Raw genomic sequence first — 19,259 nt, 5'->3', positions numbered from 1 at the left:
GAGATGCACGACCGGACCGTCCGCGACTGCCTTTATATGACATCTGACGCGCATTAAATGCAAAATAGTCATTGATATAGCCGTTACTGCTGACCGTTGCGTTTTCAGCCGTTGATGTGCAGGGGCGGACCGTCCGGACCAGGGTCGCGGACCGTCCGCGGTTGGCAGAATTGGAGCAATGGCTAGGAAGTGGTTGGTGGCTATAAATACAACCCTAACCACCTCCATTCAAGACACCCAAGCATTCCAATCCTCTACATTCAATACAAAAGCTAGCAATCCATTCAAAGACACAATCAAAGCCTCAAATCTCTCCAAGTTCCACAATTGAGACAAGTGATCATTAGTGATTAGTGACTTGAGAGAGAGAGAGTGATCCGTGTGTTATTTGTCGCTCTTGTCGCTTGGCTTTTGCAACCGTGCTTTCTTCTTCCCCATTCTTATTCTCAACACCTTTGTAATCAAAGCAAGAGACACCAAGTTGTGGTGGTCCTTGTGGGGTCTAAGTGACACAATTGATTAAGGAGAAAAGCTCACTCGGTCTAGGTGACCGTTTGAGAGAGGGAAAGGGTTGAAAGAGACCCGGTCTTTGTGACCACCTCAACGGGGAGTAGGTTTGCAAGAACCGAACCTCGGTAAAACAAATCACCATGTCATCCGCTCTATTTCCTTGGTCGATTTGTTTTCGCCCTCTCTTTCGAACTCGGATTTTATTTCTAACGCTAACCCCAGCTTGTAGTTGTGCGCTTAAGTTTGTAAATTTCAGATTCTGCCTATCCACCCCCCTCTAGGCGACTTTCAGCCGGCACATGAGCGATGAAGGCGGGGATGACCATGGCATCCGACTGGTGCAACTTTGGGTCAGCATTACGGGTGATGGCGTCGGAGGTGTACCTAGATTCACCCCAAATCCCACGAAGTGTCAGCTGGCACAACTATGTGGGCCATCGTCAAGCCGGTACAAACCTCGTGTCCTCCATCTCTTCCGCCTTCGCTTTCGCCTCGAGCCCTCCGTTTGACTCTTCTAGAGTACCACATTCCCATCTCTTTCCCAAAATGGCTACCAGGAAGGTGGCGGCGATCCGACGGTTGATGGGGCTGGCGAGGAAGCAGGGGGAGGGCTCGTCAAGACGCTGCATCTAGGGGCACTCTTTGGGTTCTAGTACCTCTTCAACATCTACAACAAGCAGGTGAGCAGATTGACGAAAACCACAACGTCTCTACCTATCCCTGTGTTTTTTCTTGTGGGACGTGTTGCAATCCTAACGCACGAGCATCACAACTGATGGCCTCACCTCTGGTTAGTCACCGCACACTAGTGATTTGGTTCTGATCGACTAGAGCAAGTGTGCAGACTGGTGAATCAAGTGCTGATGATTTTTTATTGTTTTGGTGCATGGAGGCAAAAAACAGATCCTTGTATTAGTTTCCAATTTTGTAAATCTAAACTTATTCAAGGAAAGACCATGTGTGCTATGCTGAAAAGTGGTCCATGGACTGTTCACGTTTCTTCCAAATTTCCTTTCCATGAGTGTACTTGTCTCCATTTTAGATCTGCCTCATACCACACATTTCACGACAAGATTTTGTTTAACTTTGTAAAATACAACCAAGTGTAGGTAGTATCTACTTTGTAGGTTTAACCATATTCAATAAAGGTCACAATAAATTTGATGCTTGTTTTATATATTTGAAGATATGAAGTGTATGCTACTTTTGTTAAATTTGTCTTTTGTTCAATTTCTTCATTTATTTGCCATACCTCAAAGTTTAGTTGTACAATTGTTCTAGTGCTATTGTTTTTATGTGTGTGTGTGCTTACACCAACAAGAAGTTAAAAAGCAATGGCATCCTTGTTACCCATACTATCAAACTTATGCGTGTTCTTGCACCCGATTCACTCTTTAGCGATGAAATACTTATGCCTTGTTCGGTTATTCTAATTCTATATGGGTTGGAGTGTATTGGAATATATTGGGTTAGATTTTGACTTGCTATGGATTTAAACCGACCCAGTACCACTTAATCCACATGGATTAACGGTAACGAACAAGCCCTGAAGGTATAACATGTATGTTACTTGTTTTGTGTATGGCACATATGTGGGTGGGTTTGTGTGAAGCAATCTTGCTTTTTGAATTGCTTTATTTCAGGTCTCCCATGCTATGATCATGTGTTGCAGATGACAAGATCAATTTGAGTATGACCATGGAATAATTTATGTTGGAGCAAAGTTATTATGCAAGACAATATGTCCAATGTTTTATTTTGTTTTGCTTGGTCGTATGTAATACCAAGATTTGTAATCCAAACACGATTGAATATTTATGTAGGGTAAGTAAAGGTTCAAAAACTCGGCATATATGGTTGAAAAAATATGGCGGTTGAGAAAGTGTGGATGATGAGATATCTCTACTACTCCTTAAGACATTAGCGTAGGCGTCCACACACTTTTGGTGCACGGTTCTGCCATCAACGCCTGCCACCCGTATGCGATCTCAGCATGGCCGAGGATCCTCACCCTCCTCCAGCAGCGGCGAGATCCGCGGACGCGCCCACCTCACCTCCAATCACGGCGGCCCCATCTCTCTCGCCGCACGCACCCGCCCTGTCTCTCTCGCCCTCGCTCTCCTCTCCCGCCGCCATCCCCGCTCTCTCCCACCCGGATCTATGCACGTCCGCCCCGTCTCTCTCACTGTCCGCGCCCACCATGGAAGTCGCCCCGGATCATGCCCCCAGCAACGTCCGCCCTGGACTTCCATGGAAGGTATTGTGCCACATGGAAGGAGAATCTCCAAAATCATCCACGTCTGCGCCGTCCATGGAAGCCGCCCCGGATATGCGCGCCCCAGCCTCCATGGAAGCCGCCGATAACCTCGCCCCAGATTCCAACTGCGCGCCCCGCTCTCTCCCACCCAGAGCTATGCGCCCCATATTATGGTTGAGCGCAGACGTCCGCTAACCTCGCCCCAGCTTCCAACTGCGCGCCCCAGCCTCATATCTTCCTTGCCACCGACCGGATGAGCAGAGACAGCCCCACCATCGGCGACACCCACTCCCCGCTGAAGCCGACCCTCCATCTCCACCGCGGTCTACATCCGCAGCCGTCAGTGGTGCCCGCTGCGGGTGGCAAGCGAGAAGGTGGTAGGCATCGACCCACCACAAATTCCTCGGTGGCCGCTGCAAAGCGAGAAGATTTACGACTGGCTTATGCAAATCTTGTAGTTGCAAAGGCCGATGATGATTTCTCGAGGGCTGAGGAAAGTTTCAGGTATGCTCAATTGCACACTATGCATTGTTGGTCTAAACGGTTGTTGAGCTCGTTTAGACACTACACTGGCACATCGTTTCCATTTAATCGCCCATTTATCCCATTTAAATGGCCATTTTGCCTGGATTATGGCTAAAAGGTAGGTGACCGATTGTTTAGCGTTTAGCAAAACACTAACAACATGCTATGTTAATTAGTGAACAAAATTATTTTATGTTGTTTCTGTAACAAAACAGTCTGAGCTAGCAAACAAATGAAGATATGGCATACTGATTCCTATCCAAAATGAAAAGATGGGTGCTGAGTTTTGTTGAATAAATCTGGATGTATTACCTGTTTTGCTTATGGACTACAAAATATTTCAGGGAGCTGGGTATCCAAACATGGGCCATAACTGATAACAAACTAGAAGAATTGTTTCAGTTATCCCTGCGAATGTTCGATACAAGATTACCACCATGTGTAACTGTTATGTTACCTTTTGCCAATGATTCTTCGCTTAACAAAATTGGAGTAGAGGTATGGTCACTCCTTCAAGAATCGAACAGGCAAACATATAACCTATACGTTTTCTTAACCAATCCTATATTCGTGCCCATCCATTTATCTGCATTATCTACACACATTGACACATAGACACTCTATCCATGTACTAATGTGTAGTTTGACCTCCTAATCTCCTTCCTTAAAAATGACTTGTCGTTTTCTATTTGAAGAGCTTCCCAGATGAGCTATTTTCAGTGCTTTCCCGGAGGAGCTATTTTCATTTAAATGTCCATTTTGCCTGAATTATGGCTAAAAGGTAGGTAACCGACTGTTTAGCGTTTAGCAAAACACTAACAGCATGCTATGTTAATTAGTGAACAAAAATATTTTATGTTTTTCTGTAACAAAGCAGTCTGAGCTAGCAAACTAATGAAGATATGGCATACTGATTCCTGTCCAAAACGAAAAGATGGGTGTTGAGTTTTGTTTAATAAATCTGGATGTATTACCTGTTTTGCTTATGGACTACAAAATATTTCAGGGAGCTGGGTATCCGAAGATGGGCCATAACTGATAACAAACTAGAAGAATTGTTTCAGTTATCCCTGTGAATGTTCGATACAAGATTACCACCAGGTGTAACTGTTATGTCACCTTTTGTCGATGATTCTTCGCTTAACAAAATTGGAGTGGAGGTATGGTCCCTTCTTTAAGAATCGAACAGGCAAACATATAACCTATACATTTTTCTTAACAAATCATATATTCGTGCCCATCCATTTATTTGCATTATCTACACACATTGACACATAGACAATCTATCCATGTACTAATGTGTAGTTTGACCTCCTAATCTGTTTCCTTAAAAATGACTTGTCGTTTTCTATTTGAAGAGCTTCCCGGAGGAGCTATTTTCAGTGCTTCCTGAAGGAGCTATTTTCATGTAAATGGCCATTTTGCCTGTATTATGGCTAAAAGGTAGGTGACCGACTGTTTAGCGTTTAGCAAAACACTAACAGCTTGCTATGTTAATTAGTGAACAAAAATATTTTATGTTGTTTCTGTAACAAAGCAGTCTGAGCTAGCAAACTAATGAAGATATGGCATACTGATTCCTGTCCAAAACGAAAAGATGGGTGCTGAGTTTTGTTGAATAAATCTGGATGTATTACCTATTTTGCTTATGGACTACAAAATATTTCAGGGAGCTAGGTATCCGAAGATGGGCCATAACTGATAACAAACTAGAAGAATTGTTTCAGTTATCCCTGTGAATGTTCAATGCAAGATTACCACCAGGTGTAACTGTTATGTCACCTTTTGCCGATGATTCTTCGCTTAACAAAATTGGAGTGGAGGTATGGTCACTCCTTCAAGAATCGAACAGGCAAACATATAACCTATACGTTTTTCTTAACCAATCCTATATTCGTGCCCATCCATTTATCTGCATTATCTACACACATTGACACATAGACAATCTATCCATGTACTATTGTGTAGTTTGACCTCCTAATCTCCTTCCTTAAAAATGACTTGTCGTTTTCTATTTGAAGAGCTTCCCGGAGGAGCTATTTTCAGTGCTTCCTGGAGCAGCTATTTTCATTTAAATGGCCATTTTGCCTGTATTATGGCTAAAAGGTAGGTGACCGACTGTTTAGCGTTTAGCAAAACACTAACGACATGCTATGTTAATTAGTGAACAAAAATATTTTATGTTGTTTCTGTAACAAAGTAGTCTGAGCTAGCAAACTAATGAAGATATGACATACTGATTCCTGTCCAAAATGAAAAGATGGGTGCTGAGTTTTGTTGAATAAATCTGGATGTATTACTTGTTTTGCTTATGGACTACAAAATATTTCAGGGAGTTGGGTATCCGAAGATGGGCCATAAGTGATAACAAACTAGAAGAATTGTTTCAGTTATCCCTGCGAATGTTCGATACAAGATTACCACCAGGTGTAACTGTTATGTCACCTTTTGTCGATGATTTTTTGCTTAAAAAATGGAGTGGAGGTATGGTCTCTCCTTCAATAATCGAGCAGGCAAACATATAACCTATACGTTTTTCTTAACCAATCCTATATTCGTGCCCATCCATTTATCTGCATTATCTACACACATTGACACATGGACAATCTATCCATGTACTAATGCGTAGTTTGACCTCATAATCTGCTTCCTTAAAAATGACTTGTCGTTTTCTATTTGAAGAGCTTCCCGGAGGAGCTATTTTCAATGCTTCGAACAATCCAGCTTTTGAGAGGGTTGACTGTAGGCATGGGCCTTACATTCTCGTGCGCCCAGCATTGGAGACCGATGGCTGAGGAGGCGTTGTTAAAAGTTGGAAGACAAAGTGGTAAATGTGTTTTATAATCTGCATAATTTTTTTGGTACGGTAAGTTCTGATAGACAGATGAGTCTCTCAACACATCATCCCTGATGCGAACAACAAAGAGTTCAGGTCTCTACTGCGCCAACAAAGAGTCCTGAACATTTTGACCGAGCAAGCTCTCCGGAAGAGCCAACCTCTTATTATATCCAACTTAAATCATGAAAAGGCTGAATTACTGACTGCAGAAGGCCTCAAGGGGACGACAAAGATCGAACAACTATCTTTCCACATGTTTCAAAGACTCAGCTGTATCGCAAAGTGAGAGAGATATCTGACTATGTTGGCAATCATTAGAAGGTGAACATGCTCTCACATTGAAAAATCTTGTGGCTGATTGTTCATAGTTTCTATGTCAGTAGCATGATTTTGTTTATTTCACCTCCAAGGGCAAGATGGATTTAACATGTTATGTACTGCAGGTAAAGAAAGAGGTGCTTGACAAGCTGGGATTGGATTTGTCACCAGGTACTTGTATTAATCAGTTTGCTTTTGTTTCAGTAGGATCCATGCATATTTGCCCTTGGAATTTTTTACCAACCATATTACTTGTTTTCCAGTGAAATCCAAGAAGAATAAAAGCATAACCATGTACTTCTCGAAGAGATGTTTACCTCCTGAAGAGGCTGTCAATGCTCTATCTGCTTCTCCTGAGTTGCGGTTGAAATCTAGAGCCATTCAAAATGGCAATGGTGGCACCGAAGCTCCTCAGATCAATCTGTTCCCTTCAAAGCAGTAGAGTTTTTAACAGGATACCCTAAAAGTCGGATCAGGTATAAATGAAGCTATGCACCCAGGTGAGCACAAAGCTCAGAGGTCCATGTCCCTCCCATGGCTATGGAAGTGCGTGCGATTTGGTTTTGCATATGGATGATCTGGATCGATTATGTTTCCAGTGCTTGACATGTTGTAATTGTAGCCAGAAAGTAGGTTTGTTCATGAAGGACATTCAGTTCAAATGTTTGACCTATTGTTAACGCAAGGGATTGTTCTTTGCAACATGTGCTTTGATATGAACATTATGTGCACTCGTGATCCCACAGACCTTATGATGCTCTTTACCTTGCAATCCTGATGGTTGATGCATTTTATGCCTTATTTTTATTTTTTTTATTTATATTAATACCCTATATTGTTTTTTTATTTGGGATGAAGTGCGTAGGAGTTTTGTAGTGTGGGTGATGATGCTTGTCTTATTCTGTGGGATGCTCGAACTCACACTGCCCCAGCTGTTAAGGTGACAACTTTCTTGTTCTATATCTAATTGGATAAACTATGTTTTTGGCCAAAATTGAGTCCATGAATGCAATGCAACTTCTTTTGTAATAATATAACTTCACTCAAAGAGGTGATGGGCTGTTGGTTTTTAATGAGACCATTTCAATCACATGGAGCTATTTATTTTGTCAAATTGGCCTGAGATACTTTACTTGTTGCATGATACTTGTGTTTCTAATTTTATTTCTTGAATGACCACTCATTTTCATTAACTTAACTGATATAATGTGTTGGGAAATTGATCCTGACTGATTTATTGGTCGAAAGTATTTTGTTCAGTTTTTTACTTGTTCCAAACAGGGTGACATTATATTTCTTTCCTAATGTGGTGTACCTTTAGATTTTTTTAGGATATGGAGTTTGTAAATGCAGTATGGACTATGGTGTTAAAAGTTATTTATTATTTATTTCCATGTCGAGAAAGCTCACAGTGGAGATGTTCATTGTGTTGATTGGAATCCCCTTGATGTTAACTGTCTTAATTGGGTATGATGGCATTAAGGTTCAATTCAGCATAATCGTTGAAACAAATTCGATCTCTATCAGTTCCTTATATGTTCAAGTAATGAATATTTCAATTGATTAAAATAACAAAATTTATATATAGCTAAGATCATAAATGGATTACAAAACATTTTCTCATAACGCTATAACACACATTTATACATAAGTTATCGTGTTATTACATGTTTCCGTTGCAACACACGGGCATTCACCTAGTAGAGGATTGGATTTACAAGATATAGATGATGAAATCTTTTAGTGTGTGTGCTGTAAAGGATAAATAATATTTTTCTTTATATGACAGAATTTAGGGGACGCTGCTGGAGATAGTCTTAGCAATATTGCTATGGAGTTACTTAAAGTAGGAATAGGTTGGCTTCATTATGGATCAAACTCGAAGTTGAACACGACAATAACGATTTATAATAGTTCAGTCCACTAAATAGCATAATATCATACATCCAGTGGCCAGTGGCGGCCCTGAGATATTAGAGGCCGACCCTGAGATATTAGAGGCCCGGAGCAAGGCTTAAATAGAGGCCCATACAATTTTTTTAATATATAAAAAATATTAATATAAGTATTTAAGAGCCATTTAAAAATATTCATATCAATATAAACATTCGATAAAATTTTGTTGTTCTTCAATATTACCATTTTTAGTAGGAAATAAATTAAATTTAGGCTCATGATCATTCACACCATGTTATCTCGCGTTGTTGTCTAAAGCGTCTCACCTCTCGTACCCTTGATAGTCACACTGGACGTACAATCACGAGCTCTTACCTCTCATACGAGTAGAACCAATTAGTTAAAAATTGGGTTTTTTAAGCTTGTGGCCTCAGTTTTGCTGGTGTCCTCACTTTTAACTTTAGTCGTGTTTTTCTCAATTTTGCCCTTCTGTTCTATAACACAAACACAACTAAGAATAAAAATGAGGGCACCAGCAAAACTAAGGACAACCAAATGTATTTCATATATATATATATATATATTGAATGGGTTGGGCCCTCGAAGATGACGGGGCCCGATGCGGCCACCCCGTTCGCCCGCCCTTAGGGCCGGCGCTGCCAGTGGCTCATAAGGGAACTACTCTATCTTTGTTTACATAGTTCGTGGCAATATCGTCGTGCATCCTTTGCTTGCGCCAGCAAAATTGGCTTTGCCCGTGCGTCCATGTCCAGCAAAAATTGTAGCAAGAAAGCGAGGGGATGGGGCTTCCAACCCATGACCAATTGTTTGAACAACTGAGACTCTACCACTGCAACTAAAGCTTATTTCTGATATATAGAGAATGAATGTTGTATATATACAGAGACTACATATAATATAAATAGAAGTCATAACAATGTATGTGTAACTGACTAGTTGAATTGTAATTAGCTAAAATAAAGAAGGTATAACCTTGTTATAGAAATATATTTTTCTTTAGTCTTGACCAATACTCTTCTATTTTTCAGAGAACATGACACCTTGTGATAGTTTCATAGGTCGAGGTCGAATTATATAGTCATATTAGATAGTTGATCTTATCATAAATCTTGTTGAACAATTGATCATATAGGCCTCATTTAGTTGCTTCAGATTATAAGGAACTCCACCATACACATAATCTATACCACTATACAATTCACCAATTTAAATTTCGCAAAATACACCCAATCAAATCACCACACACTCATAACCCTACTAAGGGCTGATTTGGTGACCCGGGATCCCGGGAGGATCGGAGGGGATTGAGGGGGAAATTAGTTTATTTCCCCCTCAATCCCCTCCAATCCTTCCGGGATCCCCTTGTCACCAAATTAACCCTAAGTCTACTAAACAAATTGCACCCAGACTTAACACATCATTAAAACCACCGGTTCATATCGTTGGATAACCCTTTTCTATTACTCACTCAAATCTAATGGATAATATTATTTGGATCATCCTCATCTTTTATCTCTCCACCTCTCCCTCTCTTGTACCCTTTCATCCCTAGCCTTTCCATACCCGCCGCATCCCCGCTACCCCTCACCCTCAATGGCATGCGGTTGCCGCCGTTGCCATCAACCCATCCTCTCGCGCCGTCGTTTGTTACTATGGATCCCTCCATTCTCTATAATTATAACGTTATCACAGACTATATGCTAGCCCGAGAAAATGTAACAAGAACTCAATAACCCTCACATAGATTCTGGCCCAAACGCTTTGATATAAAATGTTAGGATTTTGGTCCGCTAGAGTGTCAGGCTGACAGGTAAATGCATCCACCAGCATGGATGTCCTCATTAATCCTCAAATCAAATAATACTCCAATGAGAGTTCCCAAAGTCGGATTCAAATGATCACGTCATCGAAAACTCAAGATCTGGGGGGTATCGTGGTCATTTGCCGCACCGCACGCTCCCTGGAGAGTGGAGAGCACCACTTTTTAGCCAGCCGCCACGAATTTACAAGTCCACCCCTCAACGTAGCACTGCCCTCTTCCTCTCTGTCCTCTCCCCTGCTGCCGCCCCCTTTCCCAAATCTGGCCGCACGACGCACCAGCCACCAACCGCACACACCCCAAACTTGAAGGCACAACCCGAGCGCTCGCCCGCCTCGCCTCTGCGCCGCGTCCGGCCGCCGGTAGCGGGCCGGTCACTTACCGGTGAGGGCTCACCCCGCAGATCCGTTCGGTTTTCCATTAGCTTGGTTCCTGAGGTTCTTGGAATTACGAGGGTTTCTGTCCTGGGCGGTCAAAAATTCTGACTTGGAAACCCTCGGTGGGCCGCTTCCTGGTTCTTGGTAATGCCATGGTTTCTTGTTGCTTTGGGTGAGGGTTTGTTGTTTTTTCTTGATAATTAGGGTTTCCTTTGGTCGGTTTCTTGGTAACTAGGGTTTTGGTGTACGCAGCATGGTTTCGTAACCCTTCTGGTGTTGCAGGGAGGGAGAGGTGCTTTGGTTCCTGGATGAGCTGTGAAGGAACTGGGAGCAAGAAGAATTGATGTTTACTCCGCAGGGCAAAGGATGGACCGGCTGGTCGACGCCAACTCCGGCCAACCAGCGGAGCGGTGGTGGGGCTCCTGCTGCGTCGGCGCCCCTTGGAAAGGGCAAAGGAAGGGTCGCCGAGCTCGAGCAGGAGGTTTTGCTCAACCTTTACCTTTTTGTCCAGTCATTCATGTTCTGTCTGAACCTGATTTAGGACTAAATTCCTCTGCTCCCTTTTGTTATTGATTACTGATAGTTTTGGAACTAGGACTATCAAGTAGGTCCTGCTATTTTATATTCTGTTTCTATATCATGTAGTCAGTCTGTAAAAAAAGATGAAAATGCAATTTAATTTGTAGACATTCAACTTTCATTGTTGAAAGAGGTGCTTTTGTCAAGTTGAGTTCGCTGCTTACATGAAATTATTGCAGCATTGTGAAATGAAGCATATTTGTGAAATAAAGTGTCAGACTGGTAACCTATTAACAAACAAGTCATATTTTAGATGTCCCAACTCCCAATGAAGGCATAATTGTGAAATAAGGCATCAGTCTGGGCTCTATGATATTTTGATATCTCTAAAATATTTTTGCTATGTTGGTTTTCAACAATTTGAAATTTTATACATCTGTTGTAGAAGTTCCATACTTTTGTGCCAATTTTTTTATAAATTTCAATGTCTAGATTCTCTGTTGTATAAAGCGAAATGTAGCAAATTATGCCATTCCAATGAAGGCATACCAACACCTATTCAAGTGTCTGTTTGGTGCAATTTTGATTTTGCATCCAATTTCTTGTTTTTCTCGTGAAAAGTTATTTGTTATCATGTCACTTTAGATCTCCAGTTTATTGGCTTCCGTTCATTACCATAATAGTTGTTTAATAATAGTTATTTATTTGTGTATTCATCCCATATCTGCAGTTGCATGAATATCAGTACAATATGGGGCTTCTTTTGATTGAAAAGAAAGAATGGGCAGCAAAATTTGAAGAAATCAGTGAAGTGCTGACACAGAAAGAGGAGATACTGAAGAGGGAGCAGGCGGCACATCTGAATGCTATATCAGAGTATGAAAGGCGGGAGGAGAACATGCGGAAAGCACTAGGTGTTGAGAAGCAATGTGTCGCTGATGTGAGTTGGTTTATCTTACAGATTTTTGTTCTTGTTCTTACAGCTCCATGATCATTATTCTGATTTGAAGAGATGCCTTTAGTGAAAAAGAGTGAAGCCTACCCATAACCTTCTGTGGCAATTGAGAAGTTTTTGGAATGGCCAATCCTGGTCATGTTCCATGACATGATAAATTGATAATTGTATAGGTAACCTTTAATAGCCACAAGCCCACAACAATAAGAAATTGTTAGGCAACAATTTACCTGTATAGTAGTTTTTTTTAAAATATTGAACATAATTCTGCCCCTGGTACAACCCTATGCTTAATTGTTTATATGCTCAATGGCTGTATTGTTGTAAAATGGATGTATTGCGCTTGCCTTTCCACTCCTCTAGCTGTCATATTCCTTTCATAATCATAAACTTTTGATGACATACTAAATATTTCCTTACTGATTGTTTTGTTGAATGCTGCAGCTTGAAAAAGCCTTGCGTGATATACGAGCAGAGATAGCTGAGGTTAAATTTACATCTGAGAAAAAGATAACAGATGCTCAGTCTCTTGAGGCTAGTTTGGAGGAAAAATCCTTGGAGATCGAGGGAAAACTTCATGCTGCAGATGCCAAACTTGCAGAGGCAAACCGCAAGAAGTCTCAAGCTGACCGTGATTTAGAAGAGGCGGAAGCTCGTCAACGTAGACTGGAGAAGGAGAAACTGTATTTTGAGACAGAGTACAGTTTTACTATGTCTTGCAAATCCATGTTCTGTTGTGCTTAGCATGTAGTTGACTTGTTATATTTGTTTCATTGTTCTAATATGTTTAGGCGGAAGGCCCGAGAAAAGCAACTTAAGGAGCAGGAGGAATCACTGCAGGAATGGGAGAAAAAGCTGAAGGAAAGTCAGAATAGACTTAATGAGTTGCAGAGATCTATAAATGAGCGAGAGGAGAGAGCAAATAAGAATGATCAACTTTTCAAGATAAAACAGGACGAACTGGAGGAGGCACGAAGGACAGTGGAGGCCGCTAAAGTTACTCTGAAAGTCAAAGAGGATGATATTAACAAAAGACTAAATGAATTACATTTACAGGAAAAGGTAATTAATTGATCAGCAACTGAATTATTTCCTCCATATTTCTATTTTTTGTGTTTTGTTTTTAACGGCTCAAGATATTTGGTTTGCTCAATTCTGATTTGTTTTGCAGGATGCTGACTCAAAGCGCAGTGCATTGGAAGAGCAGGGGAAAAAATTGGATGAGAGAGAGGCAAAGGTCACTAATAGAGAAAAGGTAAGTGCAACAGCCTTTCTTCCTCATTTTTTGCTAGTTTCCGTTAATACCCTTGATGAAACAGTCCACTGCCCTTAGTCTGGTTTGCTCGTAGTACCTTATGAATTTATGATTTCCTATTTTATCACTTGTAGGCACCTTGTAGTCTGATTCTTGACTTGCCTAATGTGTTTTGCCAACCACTGAAGTTAAACTCAATCGGGCTGCCTTTGTCCTTAAGTTCTGCCTTAGCGCCTCCCACTGTTCTTCTCAAATGGTTTTCACTATATGCTGTTTCTTTTCTTATCGCGTGCAGTGTCTTCTATGAATCTATCTGCAGTTATGCACCAATCATCATGGGTGGACTATTATTTTTTACCTCCCCCCCCCCTTCTTCAGATGACTGATCTAGCTCTCCCTTGTTCCAGGAGGGGCTCCAGAAGCTTCTTGAGGATCATCAGGTGGAGCTTGAATCCAAAAGACGGGATTTTGAATTAGAATTAGAGAGGGAAAGGAAATCTTTTGATCAAAATATGACACAGAAGCAAGCGGATTTATTGAAAAGGGAGAAAGATGTTAAATCTTTGGAGGCTAAACTTTCTAAAAGTGAGCAGGCATTGAATGATAAGAAGAAATCAATGGAAAACTTGCAGAATGATCTTGATGCCAAATCTAAGGCTCTGAAGAGTTGGGATGAATCATTGAAAAATGACGAGAAAAGGTTACTGAAAGAAAAGCAGCAAATGGATCATGAAAGAGAACAATTGGAGACATACAAATTGGAGCTTGAAAAGATCAAATCAGCATTAGAAGCTGAGAAGGAAAAAATATCAGAAGAGCAGAATAATCTGAAACTCACAGCGCAAGAGAGGCAGGAGCATAGCTTGTTGATAGCAAAACTTAAGAAGGAGATTGAGGAATACAGAATGCGAAGCAACTCCCTATCTGAGGAAATGGAGGATTTAAGGAAGCAACGGCAGAAATTTGAAGAAGAGTGGGAACAACTAGACGAAAAGAGAGCCCTCCTTGTAGAGGAGGACAAAAGGTTGAACATTGAGAGGATGAATTTAGAACGGTGGCGTGACAACGAAGAAAAAAGGTTAAATGATATGAAACTCAAAATGGATGAAGAATACAAGCAGCAGCTGGAGAGTCTTGAGCGCAAGGAAAAGGCTTTGAGTGATGATATGAAGCACAAGCAAATGGAAAATGATGAATTTCTGAAGGGAGAACGTGCTGATGTTCAACGTAAATTGCAACTCAAACGGCATGAATTGGAGATGGAGATGGAGCAAAAACAAGCCACGAAGGAGAAGGAACTGGAAGAAAAGGAAAATGAGTTAAATAAGAAAATAGATTTTGTGGAAAATAAACTCCGACATGCAATTGAGTTGAATGAGTCCAAGATTGAGAAGTTATTATTGGAGAAAAGGGAGGTGCAGATGGAAAGAGAATTACTGCTGGAGGAAAGAAAGAAAACGGAGACTGACAAGGCAGATATTAGAAGGGATATTGAGAGTCTGCACTCATTGAGCAAGAGTTTGAAGGAACGTCGAGAGGCATATAACAGGGACAGGAGCAGACTCATCGAACTATTTGAAAAGTACAAGGCGTGCAAAAACTGTGGGATTTCTATTTTTGAGGGATTGGATTCTCTGCTGCTTAAAGACAGTGCTGAAATTGAGCATCCAAGTTTGGCTGTTGAGGGAGATGATCATGCCTTGACCACCGATACATCAGGTCCAGATACAGGAACCCTTGTTAATTCAGGTGGTCGTTTTTCTTTGTTACAGAAGTGTTCAAGGCTTTTCAAGTTCTCCCCTAGAAAAAAGGGTGAGCAGTCATCAGAACAACCATCAGAGAGGAATATATCTTTTGGTGCAAGACTCGAGGAAGCAACACAGAGCGATGGAGATTATGTGCCAACTCCTGTCTATGAGATAGCCCACGATTCTTTCAATGCAGAGGATGAGCTCCCTTCTGACGGTGAAACCAGGGAGAATGAAGAGTCTGAAAGGCATGACATAGCTGATAATGCCCAGATGGAGTCTTCTGTTGGTGTAGCAGATAACAGTATAGATATTCTCGGTACTAAGTCATTTGATGGTGCTAACGACATGGCAGTTGAAGCAACTATTGTCTCTGTTGATCAAAATGGCGAGGACTCTGTAGTTCCTGCTGAAGCAGGTGTAGAGCCTGAAACATCAGAGCAAGGTCGGCGCCAGCAAAACCAGAGAGGCAGAAGAAAAGGTGGTATGAAAAGAACACGGTCTGTTAATGCTGTAGTTGAAGATGCTAAGATGATACTTGGCGAGGTTTTTGAGGAGAAGACTGATGATCAGGGAGATACAGTCAAGGTGGGTGCTACACGAAAGCGGCGGTTTGCTGGAGCTACAATAAGTGAACAAGATGAAGAAGGGAGCGAAGCACATTCAGAAAGTGTTTCACTTGGAGGGCAGCGCCGTAAGAGGCGGCAAACTGCTGGGGCAGTGACAGATGCCCCAGGAGAAAGACGTTACAATTTGAGACACAGTAGAGCGTAAGTATCTTTATTGGTCCCTAATTCATATCTACTTGGCGTTGGGTTGACTTATGTTTCCTAATTCTGCTTATCAAACTAATATTTTTTTTTTGGCATTGTTCCAAAGTGCAAATGCTGGCGCTGCAACAGCCCAAGCAGACAAAAAAAAATCTTCAAAAGCAAGAAATAAACATACAGTAGAAGCTTCTGCTGATGACACCGAAGGAACATCAAAGGTTGTTGAGGAACCTGCCCCTGAGAGCAAGAGGGTATCTGAATCTGCAGACTACGATGCATCCCAGTTGCATGAGTTTTCCCAGGTAATACCCTTTGCTGCTGACTGCTGTGCTCTGTACTGCTCAGATGTACTGCCAAGTGCCAATGCTGTAAATACACTAACATTTCGGGCAATTGAATTGTTTCAGTATTTGGATATATTTGACATGTACTGCACATGAACCTTGATTTGTGGCTTCTGCTGGGTTTCAGCTCTAGCCTATTCCAATTTGCTTGGGACTAAAAGGCTGTGCTGTTGGGTATATTTTTGTCATTTTGAGCCATGTGCTGTGTTTCAATGGGTATAGGCGTATAGCACATATGGGACCAGAGCCCTGACCTAACTGTAACCTTATTTTTTTTTATTTTAGGTTGAAGTTGGTGATGCCCATGCTGTAGACGGTGAGGGTGCTGGTGAGGAAGATGGTGATATTTTGGATGGCCAAGATGCACTGCCTGATGTGCCAATGACACCTTCTGGAAGCGAGTTTGGAGCGGAACAGGAAGATGAGGACGATGATGATTCAGAGAGGCGAAACCAATCAATCAGCAAGAAGCTATGGTCATTCTTCACTACATGACTTGCTGAAGAGGTCGTCATGTAGGTTATTTCTAGCTTTTGTGGTTTCGATTCATGATACCCCATTCTTGGAACTGTAGGTCGTGTGCTTTTGGTGATTATGTACTAGATCTCCCACTTGATTGTGCTTCTCTCCCGTGTAATTGAAATATATTTGTAGTGGACATAGTTTGATGGCACTCACAGAAGTAGCTGATGAGATGTACAATGGCGATGATGGTATGCCCTGTAAGGCTGTAACACCAGTAGCTTGGTTTGTAATTGTTCTTTTCCCCCGGTTCGTGTTACTTCGTTGACCTTATTCCGGGGAAATATTTTAGTGCTGTGATGATGGTCTAAATGTTTGTTCGCCTATTGAAACTAAATACAATGAATTAGAATACCACAGTCCACAGGAGCTTCGGAGACTTCCATCGTCAAGATTCCTTAGACCCTGTTTATTTCAGATTATAATCTCTCCAGATTATATAATCTAGCGCAAATAATCTATTGGGTAAACAAACAACTAGATTATGAGTTCAGATTATATAATCTAAAGTCTAGATTATGATAATCTCATAATCTTCTCAAGAGTAGCTTATTTGAGATTATTTTGGCAAAAGACCTACTACCCATGGTTATGTAAATAGAAATTACAATATATGTCATCCTTCTTTTCTCACCTTAAATAAACAAACAAGGGTACTGTTGTCTTTGTGAATAATCTACATTTATATAATCTAAACTACCAAACAACTACATATAGATTATAATATATCTAGATTATAATCTAGATTATATAATTTAGATTATAATCCAGATTATATAATCTATAAGCTGAAACAAACAGGCCCTTAGTTTGTACTCCCTTTGTCACCCAAAATATATACTCACTTTGTGTACTTCCTCATGTGTACTATTAGTTGTCATCATTTAGAATAGCGACACAGTCTTTAAAATATAACTTTGATCAATATTTTTTTGTTTAAATACAAATAAACTCATAATATATTTATAATTTTATAAAAGTATTTGCTAAGATAAATCGGTGTATATAAACAATATAATCATTATGTTTCAAAACTATATAATAAAATAGTTATTTGTAGTCAAAATTTTATAAGTTGATTTAATCCTTGTCCAAAACGATAACTAATAGGACATCGGAGGGAGTATTTATTTTAATAGGACACCAGAGGGAGTATTTATTTTAGAGTGTTAATAGATTCATACAATATTTGATGTTTGTGCTTTATATATGTGTCTAGTTTTATTGTCATCCATTTAAATATAAACATAAAAATAAAAGCTAAAACGAATAGTATATCAAGATAGAGAGAGTAGAAAATAGTATAAAAACATTTAATATCTACTCATTCTGTCCACAAATGTTTGTCGCTATGATATTCGTGCCCGTCAAACTCATCTATAAAATATATTAGTAACATTTGGACCTTCAAAGAGTTTTACTAGAAAAATATATTGAAAGGTCTATCTGATGATATTAATTATATGTTATAAATATTAATTATTTCTTATATAAATATGGTCAAAGTTAAAACTGTTTGACTTCTCGAAAAATGAGAATGAGAACGACTAACATTTGTGAACGAAGCGAGTATGTTTTTAAATAGGTTCACTAAAATAATGTATTTCATAATTAATTTAATGATGATACTTATTTGGTGCATAGATGTTAGTATTTTTTATATTACAAATTTAAACATGTTTGCTCTTTATAAAAACGAGAAGTGTTTTTTTTATGGAAGTCTTTGGTATCCGAGACAGCATCCTGGAGCTGGTCTGAGATGGGACCTGCCATGCTGATCTAGTGATCTGTTTTCCTTCGTCATTAAGGCATGGACCGCCGCCTCTGTTTCTTCTTTGGTAGCGAGTAGAAGCCGTTACGGAAGACGCCTTCTGTTTTGATTGGTTTCCGGTATTTATGATGATTATGATGAATAGTAATCAGGAGTGTGTGAAGGGGTAATGCAGGAGGACTGGAAAATATATGTCCACGGTTGTCATTGAGTTGCGACGGCTTACAACAATACCCACGTAAACTATCCATCAAAAAAATTTCAAGATTTTTTATTAATTATCTCTGCTCTCTGTATAATATATTTTTTGATTTGGCTAACTGATGTTATTGTTTACTCCATGCAAATATGTCTTGGTACAACACGACCAATAAAGTGAGCGATTAGAAGAGAGTTCACAATGATTGACTGAATGAACGGAGATTATAAAATGACATAATTCTATCGTATAGAGACCAAATAAGAGAAAGTTTGTGAGATCAAGTTTCTAAAATAAGTCCCATGAAGTCAAACTTATAAAAAAGATAAATCAAATATGGAGTGATTGCTAAAGTCAGGCATCAATAAAAACTGGATGCGCTCCATAAAAATTATGCTACTTCGTAGCAATTACTAACGTTTAAAACCAACAAATAATCTTTCATTTTGTTGTTAGTGTGACAAATCATTGCTGCTCCATCCAATTCAGCAACCTCAAACACCATGTAGTCTATTGCGCCAATGTGGTCTCAGAAACGACCTAATGCTTACAAGAGCCAAGAATGTCGTGTCATGCTTGGGCTGTAACCTCGGCCCGTAGTGCTGGCCCGGGCC

At 40.3% G+C, this 19,259-nt stretch overlaps 1 protein-coding gene and 1 long non-coding RNA gene across 4 annotated transcripts; both read left to right on the top strand.

Moving 5' to 3' along the window:
• The first annotated feature begins 5,038 nt into the window (after nt 1-5,038).
• Nucleotides 5,039-5,344, top strand: LOC109945574 (uncharacterized). The gene is made up of 2 exons (XR_002268818.1): nt 5,039-5,115; nt 5,314-5,344. It is a non-coding gene; the product is annotated as an uncharacterized lncRNA (long non-coding RNA).
• Nucleotides 5,345-10,241: 4,897 nt separating this feature from the next.
• LOC103653975 (protein CROWDED NUCLEI 1) lies at nt 10,242-17,029 on the top strand. 3 transcript variants are annotated; one of them, XM_008680800.3, is made up of 9 exons: nt 10,242-10,569; nt 10,845-11,043; nt 11,812-12,021; nt 12,481-12,734; nt 12,828-13,098; nt 13,208-13,291; nt 13,699-15,809; nt 15,919-16,111; nt 16,439-17,029. In XM_008680800.3, the coding sequence occupies exons 2-9, from the start codon at nt 10,906-10,908 to the stop codon at nt 16,646-16,648; spliced, it is 3,471 nt and encodes a 1,156-aa protein (XP_008679022.1). In that variant the 5' UTR covers nt 10,242-10,569; nt 10,845-10,905; the 3' UTR covers nt 16,649-17,029. The 3 variants fall into 3 exon arrangements, with proteins under 3 accessions (XP_008679022.1, XP_008679023.1, XP_008679024.1); XM_008680801.3 differs by having other exon boundaries at nt 10,378-10,706; XM_008680802.3 differs by having other exon boundaries at nt 10,380-10,734.
• Nucleotides 17,030-19,259: the final 2,230 nt, after the last annotated feature.

Source organism: Zea mays, chromosome 4 (assembly GCF_902167145.1).
Source record: "Zea mays cultivar B73 chromosome 4, Zm-B73-REFERENCE-NAM-5.0, whole genome shotgun sequence".
NCBI lineage: Eukaryota > Viridiplantae > Streptophyta > Magnoliopsida > Poales > Poaceae > Zea > Zea mays.
Note: the sequence above shows the minus strand (reverse complement) of the source record. Positions and strands in the feature narration are given on the sequence as shown.

Bases quoted from the DNA above. Each gene is read 5' to 3' on its own strand.
- LOC103653975 (XM_008680800.3), top strand. From the start codon at position 10,906: ATGTTTACTCCGCAGGGCAAAGGATGGACCGGCTGGTCGACGCCAACT. The intron at 12,735-12,827 runs GTACAGTTTTAC...TAATATGTTTAG, and splicing joins AAACTGTATTTTGAGACAGA to GCGGAAGGCCCGAGAAAAGC. The intron at 16,112-16,438 runs GTAATACCCTTT...TTTTTATTTTAG, and splicing joins AGTTGCATGAGTTTTCCCAG to GTTGAAGTTGGTGATGCCCA.